General features: G+C 42.7%; 1 protein-coding gene across 1 annotated transcript in view; it reads right to left on the reverse strand.

Moving 5' to 3' along the window:
* Positions 1-21,873, reverse strand: part of RBMS3 (RNA binding motif single stranded interacting protein 3) — a 782,080-nt gene that overhangs the window by 184,665 nt on the left and 575,542 nt on the right. Inside the window, exon 8 of the mRNA XM_038392245.2 lies at positions 2,685-2,842. Within this exon, the coding sequence (XP_038248173.2) occupies positions 2,685-2,842 (158 nt within the window). The remainder of the gene's footprint in view (positions 1-2,684; positions 2,843-21,873) is intronic.

The raw sequence follows: 21,873 nt of genomic DNA on the forward strand, positions 1-21,873 counted from the left end.
AACCAAAACTGCATACAGTATTCAAGTATTCAATATTCACCATGGGATATATATGATATTTTCTGTTTTGTTATTTATCCCTTTTCTATCCACCATAGGCATTAGGAAACAATTTTTAACAGCATATTGGATAGTCATCTAAGTGCATTTGCGGGATTTTCACTCTCCTCTAAGGCACTATCAGAGGCAAAATACTGGATTTGACAGACCATTCTTTTGATTCAATATACGAAATCTTCTCTTTCTATAATACACATTAGCATCCAAGATAATGTCTGACTTGTTCAAATAATTGTATAGTTTCATTTCAACTGCCTTCACTTAAATGTTCCAAAGACAGAAGTGCTTCCCTTGGTCAAGAGGAACATCCTCAAGCTAACTTGATTTTCTCTATTTCTCTCCTCAACTGACACCCTCTGTTTGCCTCCAATGTGGCATCATCTTTGCCCCTAACCTGCCCTTTCCCCACGACCTCTGTATGTATCTTTACATATGCCTACCACCATTTGGCAACATGGCACTGCCTTGACTCTATCTCCTTCCACTGTGACTATGGTAACTTCTTCCCTATGGCCTTTCCAAGAGCTAGCTCTCCAGATTCCAACATGTAGTCTATCTCCTCAGATGGTGAAATAAGTATGACCACAGTTACATCAACTTTCTTTACTTCCACGGCTTGCCCATTCATTACAGTTCAACATTTCACTCCATGGTTTTAACCTCACACCACATCCTAGCTCCATCCTACCCTCATGGATCTTTCCTCTCAGCTCCCCTTGCCGCTCTCATCAGCAGTATTGCTAACACCAAGCATGCAAAACTCAGGATGCAGTCCCCAAAAGAGCATGAAAATGGCTTAAAAATCATGAATTTTAAAATACATAATGCATTTATTTTTCTTTGGTTTCTGGTTTTTGAGCCTTTAGGTGCCCTTTGGGTCATGCTTTCATGGAGAAGAAGAGATGCACAGGGGGCACCACAATGACAGGGATCCCCCCAAACAGGGATAATCCTCCAGCTAAATGAGCTTTAGGTATGCTTTATACCTGCAGAGCAATAAAAAGTGGCCTTAATGGAGACAAAGGTGAGGGACATCGATTCTCCATATAAATACAGCTGATATCCCATCATTGCCTCAGAGTCATGCACACCTACTGTGTCTGCTCACACTATAGGTATACTAGCCTGCACCCCCACATGCTTCTAGGCAACCATAAAGCGCCTCATCTATATACAGTGACATGCACACTGTACAAAGAAACTGAATAATGCCTTGTTACAAGAGAAATATCATGTCATTAAAGATTGGATTGTAAATTCTAGTGCCCAAGGGCAAAGTGAAGATTCAGCATTCAATTGTGGCTCTGAGAAATCCTGGCTTCATTCAAATCAATGGGAATTTTGTCATGGACTTCAATGGAGCCAGGATTTTACCCTTCCTGTTTTTGTGTGCTTAAATACACGACCTTCGTGTTGCATTAACACTGAGTTAAAAATATTATCAGTTAAATACATATCCATGAACACAGGCAACTTTTACAATGCAATGTTTATCATCCGATAATGCTGAGTTGCGAGTAGTGAGTTCAGAGAGTCAAGTTAACATTGTTAACATAGATGGTGCGTATAGAATGGTGTGTTATCTTTCACCCTAATCGGTTTGTCTTTTACCGTTTGAATTCAGACAGTAATACCTAAACATTTCCTTGAATATGATGATCTTGTATATCAAGGACAAAGGTAATACTACAATGCCAGTTATCTTACAAGCTACCTCATTATCACACAGTAACCCCACTTTACTCAATGGTATTATGGTACTGGGAGAAGTGTCATGATATACCAAGATATAGTATATTCCAGAGAAATTCACAAAAAAACTCAGTCATAATTTTGCTTGCTGTTCAAAAGTACAGTCTCATGAATGTTCTGTAAAGCTAAGTGATGTCTGCTTTTCTTTTGAAGCGGGAGACATTTATTTACAGTGTAAGTGGATATATAAATTGCTCCTTCTCCCACTTACCTCTTCTATCCCCTTCTATGTACAGATCCCATTCTTTACTACTATTATTTTTTAAACAAACCTACTACATTTAACAGGGTTTCTAGCTGAGGGAGCTTTATATAAGCATTTCCTTATAGTTAACATGAAAATGTTTCCTTCTCTCGTGACAATGACACAAGGTCTACTCTATTCTGCCTAAAACATCATACCAGTCAGGGTTTCTTAAATCTAAATCTTTCTCCTGACCTCCTCTCAAGAGCCTGGAATCCTTGGGGCTTTCAAGCAACTTGTGTTTCTCCAGATACACTTCCTCTGCTCTTCCTGCTGATAAATTTACCTTTTCTTGTTAGAACGGCTTTGCTAAATCTCTGAATGCATTCAGCTGTAGGACATTTATTATCTAAACTTGATAATGCGTGGACAGTTCACTATTGCTAGCAATTTTATTTCCATATACAAAAGTGTAATGAACTAATATTTGGACCAATGGGATGAACTCCTATTTGCAAAAAGTATAGACACTCAATCTGATCAAGATGCGGTTTCCTGAGTGTTCTGCATATTCCATAGCTATGAGGCTTCCGAGCTACCGAGGAAACAACATTTGCAAAAAACCAAAGCCAAAAAAACCCCCAACCCGCCTCCCACCAGAATAAATCAAATAGACCAAGGGTTTCACCTGGCAAAGCCGACTCCTCTGCTGACTCCATTAGCATCTCTTAATATTCTGGTGGAAATGACATGTCCGAAGGGTTTCAGCATATTCTCCAGTTCCTGCTCATCCATGGAAATGGGTAAATTTGAGATGTATAAATTAGTTGGGTCTTGCTCTTGTTGCTAAGATAAAAGAAAAGAAACAGCCTCAATTAAACTCAGTACTTTAACAGAACAGCTTGTGGGCTCCAAAAACGGTGGGTGCTCCAAATAATACAGAGCCAAGAAATTATAACAGGGTTAGATGCAGAGCTCTGCAAGCTATTCAGAGCTGACAATCTACTTGTCAAATATAGCCCATTAAGGCCTCAACCCTGCAAATTCTCGTGCATGTGCTTATCTCTCCATCCATGAGCAGTTCCATTTAATTCAATGGGACTGCTCATGTGCAGGACGTTGCTCTCCTGCACAAGTGTTTTCAGGACTGTGGCCTGATTTAGGAAGTTGATTGAACAGAACATGATTTCTACATATGTGTTCACTGCTTAAAAATATTCAGCAAATGTTGTATGCAGAGACATATATTCCAGCCTGAAGACTGTTTGCAACTTGGTCACTATGAGTGAGGTTGGTTGAAAATGGAGAATGTTTTTCTGGAAATTTTCCAGCAAGTTCTAAGAAGGATTTTTGCTTGAAGCTCTAATTTCAAGATTTTTAATTAATAGGTCACCTGGTACATGCTTTATTCCTTGATTGGCTGAGCATAATCCTTAGAATGGGTTAGAATGTGAATACTCAAGAACTCAAATTTGAAAATCACTTTTTATTAATACTCCAGAGTACTAGTTTAAAATGGCAGTTTTGGCAAACATTCCTGCTGGTAACTTGTTTGCTAGAATATTCTCAGGAAGGGGACACAAAACACATGTGCAGCAAAAGCATTATAAACTTCAAAAAAGGCCCTGTCTACACACAAACTTGCACCTGTTTAATTAAACAAGTTTAGTTAAACCCTTGCAAACACCTCTATGGACACACTTTTTTTTTACGAGCAGCTTATTTTGGTTTAGCTTAAACCTGTTTCCAATTGACTTAGGGCTTGTCTACACCTAAAACACTACAGTGGCACAGTTGCACCACTGTAGCGCTTCAGTGTAAACACTACCTATGCCAATGGGAGGGATTCTCCTGTTGGCATAGATAATCCACCTCCCTGAGTAGGAGGTTGATGAAAGAATTCTTCTGTCAACCTAGTGCTGTCTACACTGGGGGTTAATTCAATATAATTATTCATCTTGGGGGGGGGGTAGATTTTTCTGATGTTAATTCCCAGTGTAAATCAGATCTTAGGCTAACTCAAAATATGCCTGGTTTAAACCAAAATCAGAATGTCCATACAGCCTTTTGCATCAGTTTAGCTAAATTGGCTTTAGTTAACCCACTGCAACTCGGTTCATGGACAAGCACAAACAATCCCATGCATTTGCCCAACTCCAGGAAGATACGTGAATAGAGTGCAAACTCAAGGAGCCTGTTTCTCCACTTCCTTGCACCTCGTTCACCCCTCTGTAAAGTGAACACCATCACTGTGAGGGAGTAGAGAATTCTGATTTTGCAGCAGTTTACACCCATTGCACAATGGTATAAATGACTACAAAAGGTGCAACCCTGTAGAGAACCAGGGCCAATGATTTATGAAAGTTCGAAGGCAAGAGAAACCTTCCACTCGAGCAGTTCAAGAGGGCATATCTCTGCCATACACATGCAGCTGATTTTTGCCTTTAACGTATGGAAGATGAACATCAAGTTATAAATTCAGACATACTCGGTTCCATTTCACTATAAATAGCTCATAATAAACCTGCCATAAAATAAATATGTGGAACCAGAAATACAATAGGAAAACAGAATTATACTATGCCTAATAATAATATCAAATAAGCAACCAAGTTATTTTTTACTGGTTAAACACTTTAGGAATTCTATTAAAATATAAATTATATTACAAACACAAACACACATACAGTTTATATTCACACGTGCACATGCAAACACACACACACCACAAATGTAACGGTGCCCGACATGTTAAATTGCAGTGGCATGTGCATTGTTTCTTTAAAAAAAAAAAGGGAAAAAGAAAGAAGGGGGGTTCTATTTATAAAAATTTGAAAACATGAACCCTAAAGGCTCAAAAACCTGAAGTAACATTTCTTATTTTTTAAAGTCTCCTGATTTTTAGCCAACCTCATACTTTTTTGGGTTGATTCATGAACGCATGGCATTGGCAATGCTACACGTTGTAAATGGCATATTACCTTCTCATCTAAGCCCTATCCATAATGCGTCTCCCCTAGAACTATCTGTAAAGTTCCACACCTCAGAGCAGTTGGAAAGAAGTATCATTTTATAAAAGGGAAATAGTAATAAAAACCCCCAGAAAACACCCTCAAGTTACTATTATAGTAAAATATGTATAGATGAGTGACCATATTTTTTAGCAAAAAGAAAAGGAGTACTTGTGGCACCTTAGAGACTAACAAATTTATTAGAGCATAAGCTTTCGTGAGCTACAGCTCACTTCATCAGACACAAGTACTCCTTTTCTTTTTGCGAATACAGACTAACATGGCTGCTACTCTGAAACATATTTTTTAGGGGAGGTGGGGAATAAAACCCTACAGGGGCAAAGGGTTGAAAAGTAAACTGATCTTGAAAAAGGAAAAAAAATAAAAACAAAACAAATACCCCCCTCCCTCTCCTTCCTTTTACACCTTCTCTCATACCCCATACCTTTTACAGGTGAGAAGGCTTTTCCCTCCACAGTAACTAAGATACATTTTTGCTTATATTGCATTTCAAAACTGAATTGGAACGAGGGGCTGGCATTGTTACAATGTCAGCAATGTGAAGACAAATCATGTGATCAATTTGGAGAATATAAACCTGGCTGTTATTTAGAGGGGAAGAAAAAGAGGGGAGGTCGGGAACAAAGAAGGCATGATATGAGTTTAAAAAAATTCGATTAGATTAGATGTTTTTAGAAGCACTTTCCCTTTTCAGCGCTTTTGCACTTTTTTCTGTGTGTATATTGTGAAGTGTTATTTTGCTTCGTTATTTTCCTGTAGCTGAAGGGAGAGGTAAGATTAGGAAGTGTCTTTATTTTGAAAATGGTGAGCAATGGAGTCAATTAAAGCAGAGGCATCACAGAACCCAATCACAGTAAAGATTTGCAATTTCACAGGCAGTGTTATTCAGAAATCAAATTATTATGCAAATCTCTGCCTTTTGATTGGTTAACTGTTTGGATTAATCAACCAATCAGTGCACAGGGATCAGGCCTGCCGACAGCAATTCCAGGTCCCAAAGCAGAACAGTCAATAGGTCCCCAGGCCTGGCATGGCATCGCCACATGGGCGCAGAGCAGCGGCTGTTGCCCAGTGAGCTGCTGCCGGCTGTGCTGTTGGTGCCCAGCAAACTGCTGGTTGCACTGCTGGGCACGCTCGTCCAGCATGGTCAGGGCTTCCACGTGCCCGCCCGGCTGCCTTCGCCGCTGCTGGTACCACCCTGCATGTGCCTAGGAGCCCTGCAGCCCGCCCAGTCGATTTAAAAGGGCCCAGGGCTCCCAGCCACCGCCACAGCTACCATGGCAGCAGCAGTGGCTGGGGGTCCCTGGGCCTTTTTAAATCACCCGGACCCCTGGACAATTGCCCTGCCATCAGCAGGCCTGACAGGGATCAGCACACTCTACCATTATTTATAAATAAATATACACTGGTAGTGCAAATCAGACCTATAACCAGAATGCAAAGGATGGAATAACAGAGAAAATACAGTTATGCATCACTAACTGTACAGCATCCCTCACTCTCACTGAGATAATTCTATTTCAGTAGAATATTAGTGTGAGATTTTGTTTTGACTATTGAGTCTTCTTTATACCTGTAGCAAAAATAAAAAGGTTAAAAAAATAAAAATTGCAGCCAACAAGTTCCATACGACAGAGTTTATCTTCCAGTTCCTTTTCTAGAGTAGGAAGCACTGATCCTTGTAGCAGATACAGATTAAATACAGAGGCTTTAAATACCCATAGACATTTTAGCTATATTTTAAGTGTGAATGAATTCCCACCTGAAAGTTTGCTCTATGACCATTATTTACCTATCATTATCAATATGATAAACAGGAGCAATAAATAGATGCAATAAATCATAAAGGGCTAAATTAGGCTGCCTACTCTACCCTCAAGTGATTTACACTGTTTTGTATAGAAAGGAAAATAATTCCACATTATATTTTCTCTGCACAAATAGAATATTTTCTTCTCTTGATGGGAAGAGATGACTTCAAAGAAGCCGTGTTTCAGACCACAAGCTGAAACAGGATGCACAGCTATTCCAACTAGGGATTTCAAAGCATTTGTAAAAAAATTGTAATTGATTACAGTTACAAACTCCTGGGAAATAATAGCATCCCCATTTTAGAGATGGAGAAACTAAGGCACAGAGCTGTTAAATCAGAGGTCCACAAACTGTGGGGCGTGCCCCTTTAGGGAGGTGCAGCGGAATGTTTGCAGGGGCATGGTGGGGTCTGGGCCAGCCCCCATGGGGGCCAGGCAGGGAGCACCACCCAGCTCTGATCTGGCCTTGCCCCCAGCCACAGTCCCGCCCTTCAGCCTTGGGTGCTGACCACAGCTTCTGCTCCTGACACTAGCCTCTACCCTCCAGCCATGACCCCATTCCTGGCCCCATCCCAAGCCCTGCCTTCTGTATGCAAAATTGGTGTATTCCCATGTCATAGGGTGGCTCTGTCCTGGGAGCCCTCCAGTGTCAGGCTGAAGTACAACAGATGGACCTGCCTTAGTTTCCCTCCTTCACAGTTCCCAGTAAGAAACCTTACATGGAGTTGACTAGCAATACTCCTCTTTGGGGGAAATTTATTACAAAAACATTGTGCAAGTAGTCCATAACAACAGTCCCAACATTTATGACCCCTCAATGTCTATAATCCTTGAAATCTCACATCCTCTAGTCCGTTGATGCGCCACATACTGTGCTATGGTGTCTTCTACCACACCAAGGCTCTTCATCAGTCCTCTCCTGTCCTTTCTGCCAGGACAGCTGCCCCAGCCCTTCCAGCTGGAGTGCAACCCTGCTTTTCCCACCGAGAACCCAAAGGCCTCGCTACTGGGAGTTCATTTTCACCAGAGCATCCATCATTTCCTCTGTTCCATTAACCTCCCATGTCCCAGACAGGCCAACAGATGGGTATTTCCATGGCTCTAGCTCTCCAGTGTGGAGATGTCAGCAAGTAAGCCCCCCTTCTGCTCCCCTGCCTTCAACTGTAGGCTCTCCATCTTAGAAATCTGCAGGCAACTCCCTCTGCTGCTCTCTGCTCTTCAGCCCTCCCAGCCCAGGCTTTCTGGCTTGGGGAAATCAGCCAGCAAACCCCTCTCTTGCTGCGCTGGTGCCTCCAGCACTCCCCCTGGAACCTCCTACCACTTCCTTCTGGGACGTTCTGCTTTCTGGCAGGTGGGTTTAAGTGTGTGTGTGCTCACACATAGAGAGAAAGAGAGTAAGGGATGGGGGGGAGGGGGCAGAGAGAGAGGGAGGGAATTCAAAAACCTCTGGCCAGTTGTGTAGCTGTCTGAAAATGTAACTTTAAAGGTTAAAACTTTGAAGACAGCAGATGTACATTAAAAACAATATTTAGACTAAATCTCAGCATCAGAATATTTCAAACACTTGGCAGCAGCTGTTATGCTGTAAGAGCTGAGCTTCAGAGCAGCCAGGAGCATTTGTGTTGGAGAAGTGGCTTAAAACTGCAGTGGCAGTTAGGAAGATCTGAGTCAGGCATTTGGCTAGGAAGGGCTGTGCCAAAAGATCTGAGAGCTTTATTATAGGGGCAGGCTGAAATATTCCACACTGCTGAAGTTTAGAGGTTATAAAACACAGAAGAAGGCCTGCTGAGACCTTAGGATGCTGTTTGTTATGCTGGACTCTGATATTTCTGGATGGAAAAGAGGCTGAATTCAGATGGGGCTTTCCACGGCAGTTGAGACAGTCTTTGGAAGAACTGGGAACAGAAACATTTGTTGACTGAAACCAGTTGTGATACTTGGCTTCTAATGAGGGATGTAGCTGAGATTCTTGGGCTCCTAGCATTCTGCCTGTGCCATCTTATATCATTTATTCTCTGATAATATTTTTTTTCTCTTAGTAGTGTTGCTTTTTGGCTGATTTTTTAAAATCACTAGCCTAACCTGTATTTGAACCAAACTGATTCTGGTTTACTCAGGAGTCCTGTGAATTAAATCTCCTTATTAACAATCTGTCTAATTCCTGGGAGCAATTTGCAAAGGTGAATTAACCACTGACTACTAGTAAAATGAAACTCCTTTTAACGTCTTCCAAATTGACTTTGGAATCTCAGAGAACACATTGTGGTACCTACTTTTGTGTCACTCTTAAAGTCCTCTTTAGATAGGCATAGTCAGCTTTAATATTTATGGGTCATATACAAGTTGTCTTGTCCTTGAATTAATTAGATACTACCGCTTACATCACACTGATATTGATACTGATCAATATCAGTTACAGATTGCCATTAGAATCACTGTAACCTCATCCAGAACATTGTAGACACTAGTCACTTCAAATGATTCAAAATTATTACTATTTCTGTCATGCTGTTTAGTAGTCAGGTTCCATCCTCCCTTTAAATAACAATAGTTACACCCTTATGCAAGAAACCATCCATATGTCACTGAATTACTCTTTAAAATATAGTTGCATCACACAGTTCTCATTTCTTGACAATATTGTTCCAACTGTAGTGGCTATGTATCATCAATCTTATCTTTGGAACCACAATTTATATCACGGGTGGCCAGTCTGAGAAAGAGCCAGAATTTACCAATGTGCATTGCCAAAGAGCCACAGTAACACGTCGGCAGCCCCCCATCAGCTCTCCCCTGCCAGCAGCACCACTGATCAGCACCTAACCCTCCATCCCTGCACCTCCTGCCCGCCGCGATCAGTTATTTTGTGGTGTGCAGGAGGCTCGGGGCGGGGGGAGGAGGAGCAAGGGGACAGCAGACTCAGGGGAAGGGGCGGTGGGTCCTGGAAGAAGGGGTAGAGTGGGGCTGGGGCCTGCGGCAAAGGCAGGGGTTGAGCAGTGAGCACCCTGTAGCACATTTGAAAGTTGGCACCTGTAGCTCCCTCCAGCCCCGGAGTTGGAGTCTATGAAAGGAGCTGCAGATTAACGTCTCAAGAGCCGCATGTGGCTCCAGAGCCACAGGTTGACCAACCCTGATTTATATGATCAATGCCAGTCTGGATTCAGGACAAGTCATAGCACGAGACCATTTAGAGAAGGTTTGTAATGATTTCTTTCTTTTTGTGGACTCATGTTCAAAATCTCTTCTTGTTCTTTAGCATTGACCTTTTTGAAATTGCAGATCATGGGACCCTTCTAGGACATTTGAAATATATACTAGATCATATATGAAAACTGGTTTGGTTTGTATTTGACTGGCTAGTTGCAGTATGTGACCTTTAATCTGGAAGGCCACATTCAATCAATTCCATGAATGAGAATTGAAGGGTTTTTCCAGAGTTCCATTTTTGTCATTTCTACATGCTTTTTCTTTCTGCTAGTTTTCACAGATTGGAACACTTTCAAACTTCATGACACCTCAGAAAACCAGGTCACTAATTTATTAGATGTCTAACTATAGATAGAGGTGCCCAACTTTACGTAGGCAAGTCTAACATTCTGTTCCCAAATGTTAACACTGGGCCCTTGTCATTAATGTTATACATGAAATAATAGAACATTCCACTGCAGTCTTCACATAGTATTTCTCATTTCTCCTTTATAAATGAACTACAAATTTTGCTAGACAGAGAATTCTAAAAGTTAAAGAAAACTATGTCCAACTTCCACAGCACAGCAGTCTGAAAAGCAGACATGGCAGGGAACATTTTTGCTATACATCAAATGTGGATTATATTTAAGGGTTATGGGCTTGGAACTTCATCTGGTGTAAATCAGCACAGCTTCATTGAAATTAATGATGCTAAACTGATTTACATCAGATGATGGAGACACAGTGTTTTTTTGCTTTTTAATTAAAACTGCTCTTACAAAAATACTACAATAATGGTCCAAACTACTTAGGCTTAAAATAGTGTTACTGCAGTAGTCTGGCCATTACCACTGTAGTGCTAGATAAACAGAATGCACCAATTCACTTTGCCAGCATTCACAACCCCTTTTATTTGTTTATTTGAATTCCTTTGGGTGGGCATATTTTTAATAGTGAGAATGTTCTCAGAAAGCAAAGCGGTTGTGAACAGAGAGATGATAGCAGCTGGAGGTATCCATTGGAGCATTCCATCTGGTTAGGGGAACTCAGTGCTGGCAGAAAGCTGCCCCCCACACTGCTGCCAATGGAGGGAAAAGAGGGATGTTACGGCATTCCAGAGGGAAGAAGCATGGCAGAGCATAATTACACTATGCCTGATCTTCTACTGGAATAAGGTGCTTGAGGATGCTTATGCCAGTCGCTAGAGCTCTTCCCGTGCAGGTCTAAATTGCACTTGGGCTAGGTCGCTGAGGATCAGGGAGCCACCACTAGGTCCGTGTGGACCCCCTCTCCATTGTGCCTGAGCTCTTCATAGACTTCATAACTTGCCAACAGGCTTCAGTGGTGCTACATAACAGCATAAGTATCTGTTCGGCAGGGGCTTGATCCCACGCTCATTGAAGTCAATAGCAAAATTCGCACTGCTTTCAAGAATGCCTTAGATCAACTTGTAGGATTGGGGCATTTAATGTCCATTACAAACAAATTTACATCTCTTTACCCACCACTACACTTATTCTCATGCATTTACTTTTTGCCTTCTATACATTTCTATTTCTAGACCATAGTTAAATAAATGCTTAAGACAGATATGTACACCCACACATACTCTACAAAGGATTAAATTAATGTATATATTTCCTCTATCTGTAGAGCAACAGAAAAAGCTTATGAGACTATTCACACCAAAAAGTGGTCTCCTGGTCTTTTTCAAAATCTTTTTGTGTTTCACCCAAGTAGATTTGAAAAAATATGAACTTTTTATGAACTGAAAAAAGGACTCCTTTTGTTTATAAAGCTCACAGTGGATCATCTGTTCAGGAAAGAAGTTACTCACCTTGTACAGGAATGATGGTTCTTTGAGAGTTTGCTCCACTGTATGTGTGGGGTCTGCGTCCCTGTGCTGCTGATCGGAGAACTTTGGTAGGAATGTCCATTCAGACCACGCATGCCATGAGGCCAGAGCCAGAGTGCATGGGTAAACCCTCCTCACTTCCTTCTCTACTGCAGAGTCAATGACAAGAACTCCAAAGTGGAGAGGAGAAGGGTGGGTCATGGAGCACCCATAGGGACACACATCTCAAAGAACCATCATTACTGCACAAGATGAGCAATTTCTTCTTCTTCGAGTAGTGTCCCTATGGGTACTCCACTGGAGGGCAGGCTTTGGAGTCAAGTCAAGTCTGTTTTAGATGATAGCACCGTGGCACCCAATCTGACTTCTACAGCTGAGTCTCCCCAGGATAACAATGTTCTGCAAAGGTATGTGTAGATGCCCAAGTGACTGTTCTGCAGATTTCTGATATAGGGATACCCTTGGCGAAGCTGACAGAAGATGAGACCAATCTCAGAGTGCATGCATATTGAAGATGAGGTGCTACATTACACATCTGGTAACAGAGCCTGATACAGTTCAAGACTCATTTGGAGAGTCTTTGGGCTGAAACTGCTGTATCTTTTGATGCATCTGCAATGGAGGGGAAGAGTCCAAAAGATTTTCTAAAAGCTCTTGTTCTGTCCCAATAGAAGGCCACATCTCTCCTCACGTCGAGCGTATGGAGGATGGCTTCCCTATTAGCCTGATGAGGTTTGGGATAAAAGGTTGGAACTGAATAAGCTGATTTATCTGAAATGCGGCAGTCACCTCGGGAGTGAACTTCGGATATGGTCTAAGACTGACTTTGGCAGGGAAGAACACCGTGAAGTCAGGATTCTTGAGAATCAACAGGTAGCCCAGGACTACCGGTAGAATGGCTGCATTCAGGGTGGTGCCTTTGGGTTGACACCAGATGTGAAATCTTTTCCACTTTTGTAGGTAGGTACAATGAGTAGCAAAGGCGCCAATTTCCCCTCTGTCCTGTGGGTGCTCGACACCCCCCCTGGCCCCACCCTCACCTGGCCCCAATTCCACCCCCTTCTATGCCTCTTTACCACCTCCTCCCCGGAGTGTGCTGCATCCCCACTCCTTCCCCTCTCTCCCGGAAAGTCCTAAGCGCTGCCAAACAGCTGTTAGGTGGCAGGCGGGAAGTGTTGGGAGGGAGAGGAGCGGGGCACAGTGCGCTTGGGGAAGGAGGAGGCAAGGAGGGGGTGGGGACAGGGAGAGCTTGGCTGCTGGTGGGTCCGGAGCACCTGCTAATTTTTCCAGCCCCGCAGCACCAACGGAGTCGGCACCTATGATGAGTAGCTCCTTTCCTACTGTGTAATAACACCTTCTTTATTCCTCAGAGAAAGATGTCTCTATGTGCAGGAACTATGAAGGAGCCAGGCTTTCAGTCGCAGAATCCACAGCTTGGGATGGAGAGTATGTCTCTTGTTCTGTAATAGTAGGTAAAGAATGATTGGAAGAGTTATCGGTGGACATAGTGCCAGCTGTGACAGGTAAGTGTACAACGTCTGTCTGGGCCAGGTGGGAAGCAATCAGTATGATGTTTTCTTTTTCACTTTCAACAGGATTTTCAGTATTAGAGGGAATGGTGGAAAGGTGTAAAGAAGACCCTGGTCTCATGGAAGGAGGAGAAAGTCTCCCATGGAATGTCATCTGATCCCCACTCTGGAGCTATATTGTGGACATTTCTTCTTCTGGTAAGTAGTGAACAGATCTATTGTCAGTGTCCCCTGTTGATGGAATATGTCATGGAGGACCACCAAATCTATTTCCCATTCATGGTCAGGTGAAAATTTGTGGCTGAGACTCTCCGCCATCGTGTTGTGTACTCCCAGTAGGTAGGCCGCTGATGATATGACATTGTTGGAAATGCACCAGTTCCATAGCTTTAGTGCTTCCAAATACAGGGAGGGTGATCTGGTGCCTGCTTGTCGGTTATGTAATACATGCAGGCCACATTGTCCATCATGACTTTTGTTTGCGTGTCTCTGATCAGAGGGAGGAAGTGGGCACACACGTTTCTGACCAGTCTGAATTCAAGCAGGTTGATGTGATTTCACGTCTCAGATAGAGACCATTTGCCCTGCATTGTGAGATCACTGAGCCCATCAGTAATCAGGAGTGATGATGGAAGGGTAATCAGGAAGGAAGGCTGAATAAATGGGATTCCTGTACAGACATTCACTGGGTTCTTCCACCAGTCCAAGGATTATTTGACCTTGGTGGGCATCGATAGTACTTTGCTTATTTTGTCTCTATTCAACCTGTAAACTGAACTGAACCACACTTGTAGGCATCTCATGTGAAGACTGGCATGTGCTGTAATCAGTGTGCCTGCGGCCATATGCTCCTGGATCTGGAGGTAGTGTCTGGCTGAAAGCTGGAGGCTGGATTGCGCTGTCTCTAATAGCATGGAGACACTGAGAAATCTGATGTGGGAGGAGCGCCCTCACCTGGATGGAGCTGAGGTCGGCTCTTATGAATTCTAGACTCTGTACCATTGTTAATATTGATTTTTCTTTGTTGATTTGAAGGCCCAGATTCTGGAACAGGTCAATGTGGTCTGGGTGACTCACTGTGTTGTAGAGAAGGAATGTGCCCTGAGAAGGCAGTCGTCCTGGTAAGGATATATCATGATGCCCTGAGAGCGTAAGTGGGCTGTCACTACCAGAGGACCTTGCATAATACTCTGGAGGCCAATGAGAGGCTGAAAAGGAGCAGTCTGTACTGGTAGTGGCTTTAGCCGTGACTCGGTATAATCAAAAGGTGGAAGTACGCAGCTTTGAGGTTGAGGGCCAACAACCAATCTCTTTTCTCTAATGCTGGAATAATCGTTGATAAAGTGATCATCTTGAACTTCTGCACCTTGACAAATTTGTTGAGCACTCTGAGGTCTAGCAGGGGTCTCCAACCTCCCTTTTTCTTCAGTATCAGGAAGTAGTGAGAGTAGAAAGCTTTTTCTCATACATGTGTGGGCAATGGCTCTATGGCTCCTATGCTGAGGAGATGGTTTATCTCCTGACATAGCAGGCTTTCATGAGGAGGGTCCCAGAAGAAGGACAAAGAAGGGTGTTCGGGAGTGGGGAAGGAAGAGAAATGGAGTAGTGTCCATCCTGGATGATCTTCAGCACCCATTTGTCAGTTACCTGTTCCGCTGTGCTGTGGAATAGGGTGAGAATGTCTCTGAAGGGATGGGTGGTGTTTTCCAGCACGAGATAACAATGAGGAGAATGTTCTCCGGGCACCCCAACCAACCCGTCAAAACTGCCTCTTTGAGGTGGAAGGTTGAGAGGAAGTGGGCTGAGATCTCGACATCTTCCATCTAGGGAACCTCTGCTTCTTCCTCTGAGGTTTGTATGATCTCTGTGATGAATATTGAGAAGAATATTGAGAAGATGAGCAGGGCTTGAATGGTGGCCGAGGGCTATACTTTCTTTTGTACCAAGGTGTATAGATCCCAAGGTATTGAAGAATGGCCCTGGAATATTTTAATGTTTGAAGAGAGGTGTTGGAATTCTAGGCGAATAATTTTGTCTCTTCCAAACAAAGGTCCTCCACAATAGTTTGGCCCTCCTTTGGGAAACCGGATAGATGAAGCCATGAGACTTGTTTCATCACAATGGCAGTGGAAATTGAACGTGCCACCATGTCAGCTGCATCAAGTGCAGAATGGAGAGAGATCTTAGCCACCAGTTGGCCTTCGTTGACTATAGCCTTGAATTCCTCCTTATGAGAATTAGGAAGCTGCTCAATAAAAGAACTGAGTTTTGCGTAGTTCTGATAGTTGTATTTTGCCAATAAGGATTGGTAGTTTGCAATGCAGAACTGGAGGGTGGCTGAGGAATATGCTTTCCTGCCGAAAAGATCCAGGTTGTTCCAGTCCTGGTCGTAAGGTGTGGATTTAAACTGGTGTTGGCAGCCCTTAGAATTGACTGCATCCACAATGATCGAATTGGGAGGCCGGTGGTAGAAGAGAAACTCCGTGTCTTTTGCTGGCACATAATATTTCCTGTCAGCCTGCCTGCATGTTGGTGGGACCGACGTGAGGGCCTGCCATATGACCTTGGTGGAGTCCAGGAGTGCCTCATTAATAAGAAGGGACACTCTGGAGGAGGTGGACAAATGTAAAATGTCCACCAGCTTGCTGTGAAACTCGGTCACCTCCTGCAATGGTATTTGTAATTCTTCTGGCACCCTCTGTGCCAGGTCCTGGAACAGTTTAAAATCATCATCCATAGATGGCGGAGGGGGCATCACCATCTCGTCTGGTGATGATAATGAGAAGTGGGCTTGAGGAGTGACTTCCTACTCAACTTTGGCCTCTGGTTCCTCCCTTGCCTGCTCAGGGGATTCAAAAGTCCTCAAGACAGTGGCTGAAGGAGCGTGTTTTCTTGATTGCTGGTAGGTCTCAGAGGTAAGGGAGGCCTGTTGTCTTTGAGCCTACCAAGGGTCCCAGTATGGCCACTATGATAGGAAGGGACCTGGTGGTTGGTACCACAGTTGACAAATCAGGGAGGCTGTGGATCAGAGGGATGATAAGCCTGATGTCCACAGTAAAACTGAGCCCCATATGACGGGTGAGAATAGCGGTGGGAAACCACATCCTCTTGTTCACTTTCTGACTCCAACAATAAGAAGGGTGATGCATGGCAGGAAGATGACACTGAGCTGCGGGGGAGAGGTAGATATGCTGGAGATAGGGACAGGGTCCAGAGTGACTTAGACAAATTGAAGGATTGGGCCAAAAGAAATCTGATGAGGTTCAACAAGGACAAGTGCAGAGTCCTGCACTTAGGATGGAAGAATCCCATGTACTGCTACAAGCTGGGGACTGACTGGCTAAGCAGGAGTTATTCATAAAAGGACCTAGGATTTACAACAGATGAGAAGTTGGATATGGGTCAATAGTGTGCCCTTGTTAAAGAAAGCTAACGGCATATTGGGCTGTGTTAGTAGGAGCGTTGCCTGCAGATCGAAGAAAATGATTATTCCCCTCTATTCAGCACTCATGAGGCCACATCTGGAGTACTGCGTCCAGTTGTGGTGTCCCCACTACAGAAAGAATGTGGACAAATTGGAGAGAGTCCAGCGGAGGGCAACAAAAATGATGAGGGGGCTGGGGCATATGACTTATTAGGAGAGGCTGAGGGAACTGGGCTTAGTCTGCAGAAGTGAAGAGTGAGGGGGGATTTGATAGCAGCCTTCAACTACCTGAACAGGGGTTCCAAAGAGGATAGAGCTAGGCTGTTCTCAATGGTGGCAGATGGCAGAACAAGGAGCAATGGTCTCAGGTTGCAGTGGGGGAGGTCTAGTTTGGCTATTAGCAAAAACTATTTCACTAGGAGAGTGGTGAAGCACTGGAATGAGTTACTTAGGGAGCTGGGGAATCTCCATCCTTAGAGGTTTTTAAAGCCTGGCTTGATAAAGCCCTGGTTGGGATGATTTAGTTGGGGTTGGTCCTGTTTTGAGCAGGGGGTTGGACTAGATGACCTCCTGAGGTCTCTTCCAACCCTAATCTTCTATATATTCTATTATTCTAAGATGTTGGTAAGTCAAGGGCTCTGGGTGAACTTAGTACCAGGACCCCAGTACTGAGCAGAGGCGAGTCTGGTGCGTCAGACCCCAAAAGATCCGCTGCGCACCAGAAATCAGGTGGGGCGGACAGCAGCAGGCCGAGAGGCTTATACCAACTGGGTTGGAGGTGCGGGTCTAGTAGTAAGGTCCATCGGTGCCTGGCATACCGCAGGCAGTACAAATGTTGACATCCGTACCAATAAAGCCTTCCTCAGGGTGGATCTTCTATGTTTTTTGTGCCCCTGTGGTATAAGTGCTTCCTTGCCTGTGCCCATTGCGTCTTTAGGCAGCTGGACTTGCTCTGTTAGCTCAGTACTTGCATGCCCTGGGTACCAAATTTAGATGGCTTTGGTGCCATCAGAACCAGTGAAACTGATCGAACTGGATGCTGATTGTTTTTTACTCCATCAGGGCTCACAAAGGGGACTCATAGACCTTTTCTTAGAGGTCTTACATGAATGGCTTGTGGGCATCTCCCTGGGCTCACCTCCCTTCGAAATAGAGGCTTGCGGTGAGGGCTCCCACTGGGACTCCGGAGTTTGAAGGGCTGACTCCACGAGTAGGAGTTTGAGCCTTAGTTCTCTGTCTTTCCTGGATCTGGGCTTCAGTTGCTGACACAAGCCACAGGTCTGTGGAATGTGTTTTTCTCCCAGACAGCGAACACACTGCAAGTGTCCGTCAGTCACTGGGATAGATTCCTTGCAACATAAGCACTTTTTGAAGCCCGGGGAGCCAGGCATACCTTGTCCATGGGGTCTTGCCCCCGGAGAGATTGGTGGAAGACAAAGTCCTTTTTTAGGCCCGGTCAAAATAAAACGCAAACAAAGTAAAGAAAGAAAAAAAGGTTTCAAGGGAAGCTAAAAATTAGCAATTCTAAAGTTAATGCTCTGCGACTGGACAGCTATACCTCTGTCTCTAGCCAGGGGCGGCTCAGAAGGAACTGAAGAGGGTTCACCCGCGCACGCTGACTAGCCTCATGGTAGGCGAGGAGCAGCGCATGTGCAGGATGAACGGACACCACTACCAAAGTTCTCCGATCAGCGGCACAGGGACTCAGACACTCCTACAGCAGACCACTCATAGGGACACTACTTGAAGAATAAAAGAAAAAATACAATATGACCAATCAGATTGCATGCACAATCAATAATGAATACTCATAGCAATTAGTTTACAAACAAGTCATAGGTTACATTTTTTGTCTAACAGACTTTGTTAAATAATTGCAAAAAAGCAAATTCATAAAAATCATGATCTGTAAACAGAAAAAGTAGGAAATTATTTAGGTATGTTATTTGCAACAAATAGTTTAATTAGTTCTATAGGGTAATATTATTTATAAGTGCTATTTTAATTAAAAAAACTTGACTTTTAAATTGAGTTCATAGTGTATATATGTTAAGGAATTCTCACTTTGCAAACTTTGCATCAAACTGCTGTGCGGTAAGATGGACTCAGCTTTCTTTTAATTAAGTTTGCCCACAGAAAGCACAGCATCTTCTAAACCTAAATAGTGCTAGAACTGAATTATTATACCTCTACCATGCCTGGTGCCCAATCTTCCATCATATATATTATCTGACAATGCTGATTTGATTTTTCCCCTCATCTTACGCTGCAAATATGGAAGTTACTATGAACTGTGCCTTTTGAGCATTATATCAGATCTGTGGGTTGATATTTCCTTTTATTGTGCACAGAATATTGTCATAACTCAACCAGAACTATCACAGCCTGATGCAGAGACAATTATTCATACTTTTGTAACTTCTAGGTCAGACTGTTACAATTTCCAAGTTTATAGATTTCTAGAAAAAATGCACATTGTTTCTAACTTGTACAATATGCCTCAGTTAGAATGCTATCACACCACACAAATTTACCACATCACTCCAATTTTGAGCGTGTTCTCCTGGCTTCATGTTCAATGTCAAATTGGTTTAAAGATTAATAGGATGCTTTACAGGTTTCAGGGTAGCAGCCGTGTTAGTCTGTATTCGCAAAAAGAAAAGGAGTACTTGTGGCACCTTAGATGCATTCAGTAGAAAAACATCCGATGAAGTGAGCTGTAGCTCACGAAAGCTTATGCTCAAATAAATTTGTTAGTCTCTAAGGTGCCACAAGTACTCCTTTTCTTTTTAGGATGCTTTACAAAGCTGTATATGATTTGGAAACCATGTAGTTATCTGAGTGTCTGTTCTTGAAAGAGCCAATCCACTCCCACAAATCACTTGAAGTTACTCTATAAAATATTCTGCAAATACTACCTAGCCTCCTAGCATGCCCACCCTAAATTAGAAATTTCCTGATGCCCACTTTGACCTGGATGCAAATTGCTGAGTCAAACTAATTCCAAGTTTAAAATTTTCCCTATTTCTTTTAGTCTGTCTCTCACCAAGTCTTACTGAACTTTTGTGTTACATGTTCTATTGTAAGGCACATACTATTGCATAGATTAGTACATCTATGTTTATTTTTCACTATATTGTAGCGGCACTTTGACTTATACTTTCCAGTCTTATTTGTATTCAGACAAGAACACAGCTCCTTTATCTGCTATACAAAGTAGGAACTATTGCAATGCAATTCTTACCATGCACATTCATACTGAAGTCTGCCCATTCAATGCAGAGTGTATGTGTGTGTATATATATATATATATATATATATATATATATATATATATATATATATATATATATAATTCTAATTACAAGTACATAGCATGAAATTACATAGGTAAACAAACCTTCCATTATCATTAACATGGGAAAAAGAACTAGCTAAATCCAAAACAGTGTGCAAATACCCATGTAAATCAACGGAATTAAAAGTCAGATCGTGCTCTGAGAAAGATCTCTAAAATGAAAAGACTAATTCAGGTAGTATCCAAAGGGCCAGCATTTAACTGTCCACGTTGACATATGAAAGACATTGTGGTTACTATCAAGGGTACTAACTTATCAACACTGGAAAAGTATTAGAGGTTTTGAGGAGATTTTGGGGACAGTATTAATGCTCTTTAATGTTTGACCTATTGAACCATTCAAGCAGATGAATTCAAGAAGCTTCTAGATCCCATGTGATTGCTCATGAAGAAAAATGAATGCTCTCTTTTGTCATATTTACAAATATAAACCATAAATTAAGTCAAAGTCTTCTTGTCTGGGAATTCCTGTTGGGATACAGGTTCAAGTCAATTTAGCCAGAGTCCATATAGATTCCTAGTGAACACAGTTACTCAACTTGATGCACACACCAGAAATGGAAACCGACCGGTCCTTAAGGATGCATCAATTTTCTGGAAGTCTGGATTGTTTTGAGTACTATAGAAACTTTGAAAAAATGTACCTGGATGCTTTCAATGAAAAACAAAATCCACCATAAAACAGAGCTTTTGACAGTTTTAGTTTAAGAAATTTTACTCAGAGAAGACTGCCATTAATAGTTAGAACAATGCACTGTTCACAAAGTATTGAGTAATAGTGATACATTTAATACATGAAATATATTTTTAAGGTGAACGGAGTCATGTTTAAAACAAGACAATTGATGGTTGTCATTCCGCAGCATAATGGCCACATGAAATTTACATTCTGCCAGGATGTGGACTTCCCAACAATGAATCAATAGGTCCCAGAGGACAATTCAGTCATTACACAGATTTCAGAGTAGCAGCCGTGTTAGTCTGTATTCGCAAAAAGAAAAGGAGTACTTGTGGCACCTTAGAGACTAACAAATTTATTAGAGCATAAGCTTTCGTGAGCTACAGCTCACTTGAAGTGAGCTGTAGCTCACGAAAGCTTATGCTCTAATAAATTTGTTAGTCTCTAAGGTGCCACAAGTACTCCTTTTCTCATTACACAGAGGGTTTGAAAAATCCATTTCCCCACTCACCAGTGGCACATAGTAAACTTTCTCTAGTAGGTAGAGTGAACTAGGCCATCAGTTTCAGCAGAAATACAACTTTTATTTATTTTACAAGTTTTGCTTCTTTATGATTCAAAAAATAGTTTTTTCAAATATGAACTCATGCTGTGCTGACTTCCTGAGTTTGCAGGCTGCTATTACCCAAGCAGCAGTGTAAGAATAAAAACAACAAGAAAAGGGAAGATGGCAGCTGGGAAACTAACAAGACATATTAATAGCCCTTTGCGACTTTCTGGAGAAGCTGCCATACAAGTAGCAAAAGAGGAGGAACAAATCATGGTCTACAGATGCACAATTGTTGCCAACCAGGCCTTAGGCGGTCAGGCCTAGTGGAGAAGGCGAGAAGTCAGTCTTCCAGTTAGAGCTGGGTCTGTAGCTCTAGGCAGAGTCCAGGAAATGATCAGAGGGTCAGTGCCAGAGGAACAGAAGCCAAATGCCAGAGTTGGAGGGGGTAGA

Source organism: Dermochelys coriacea, chromosome 2 (genome assembly GCF_009764565.3).
Source record: "Dermochelys coriacea isolate rDerCor1 chromosome 2, rDerCor1.pri.v4, whole genome shotgun sequence".
Lineage (NCBI taxonomy): Eukaryota > Metazoa > Chordata > Testudines > Dermochelyidae > Dermochelys > Dermochelys coriacea.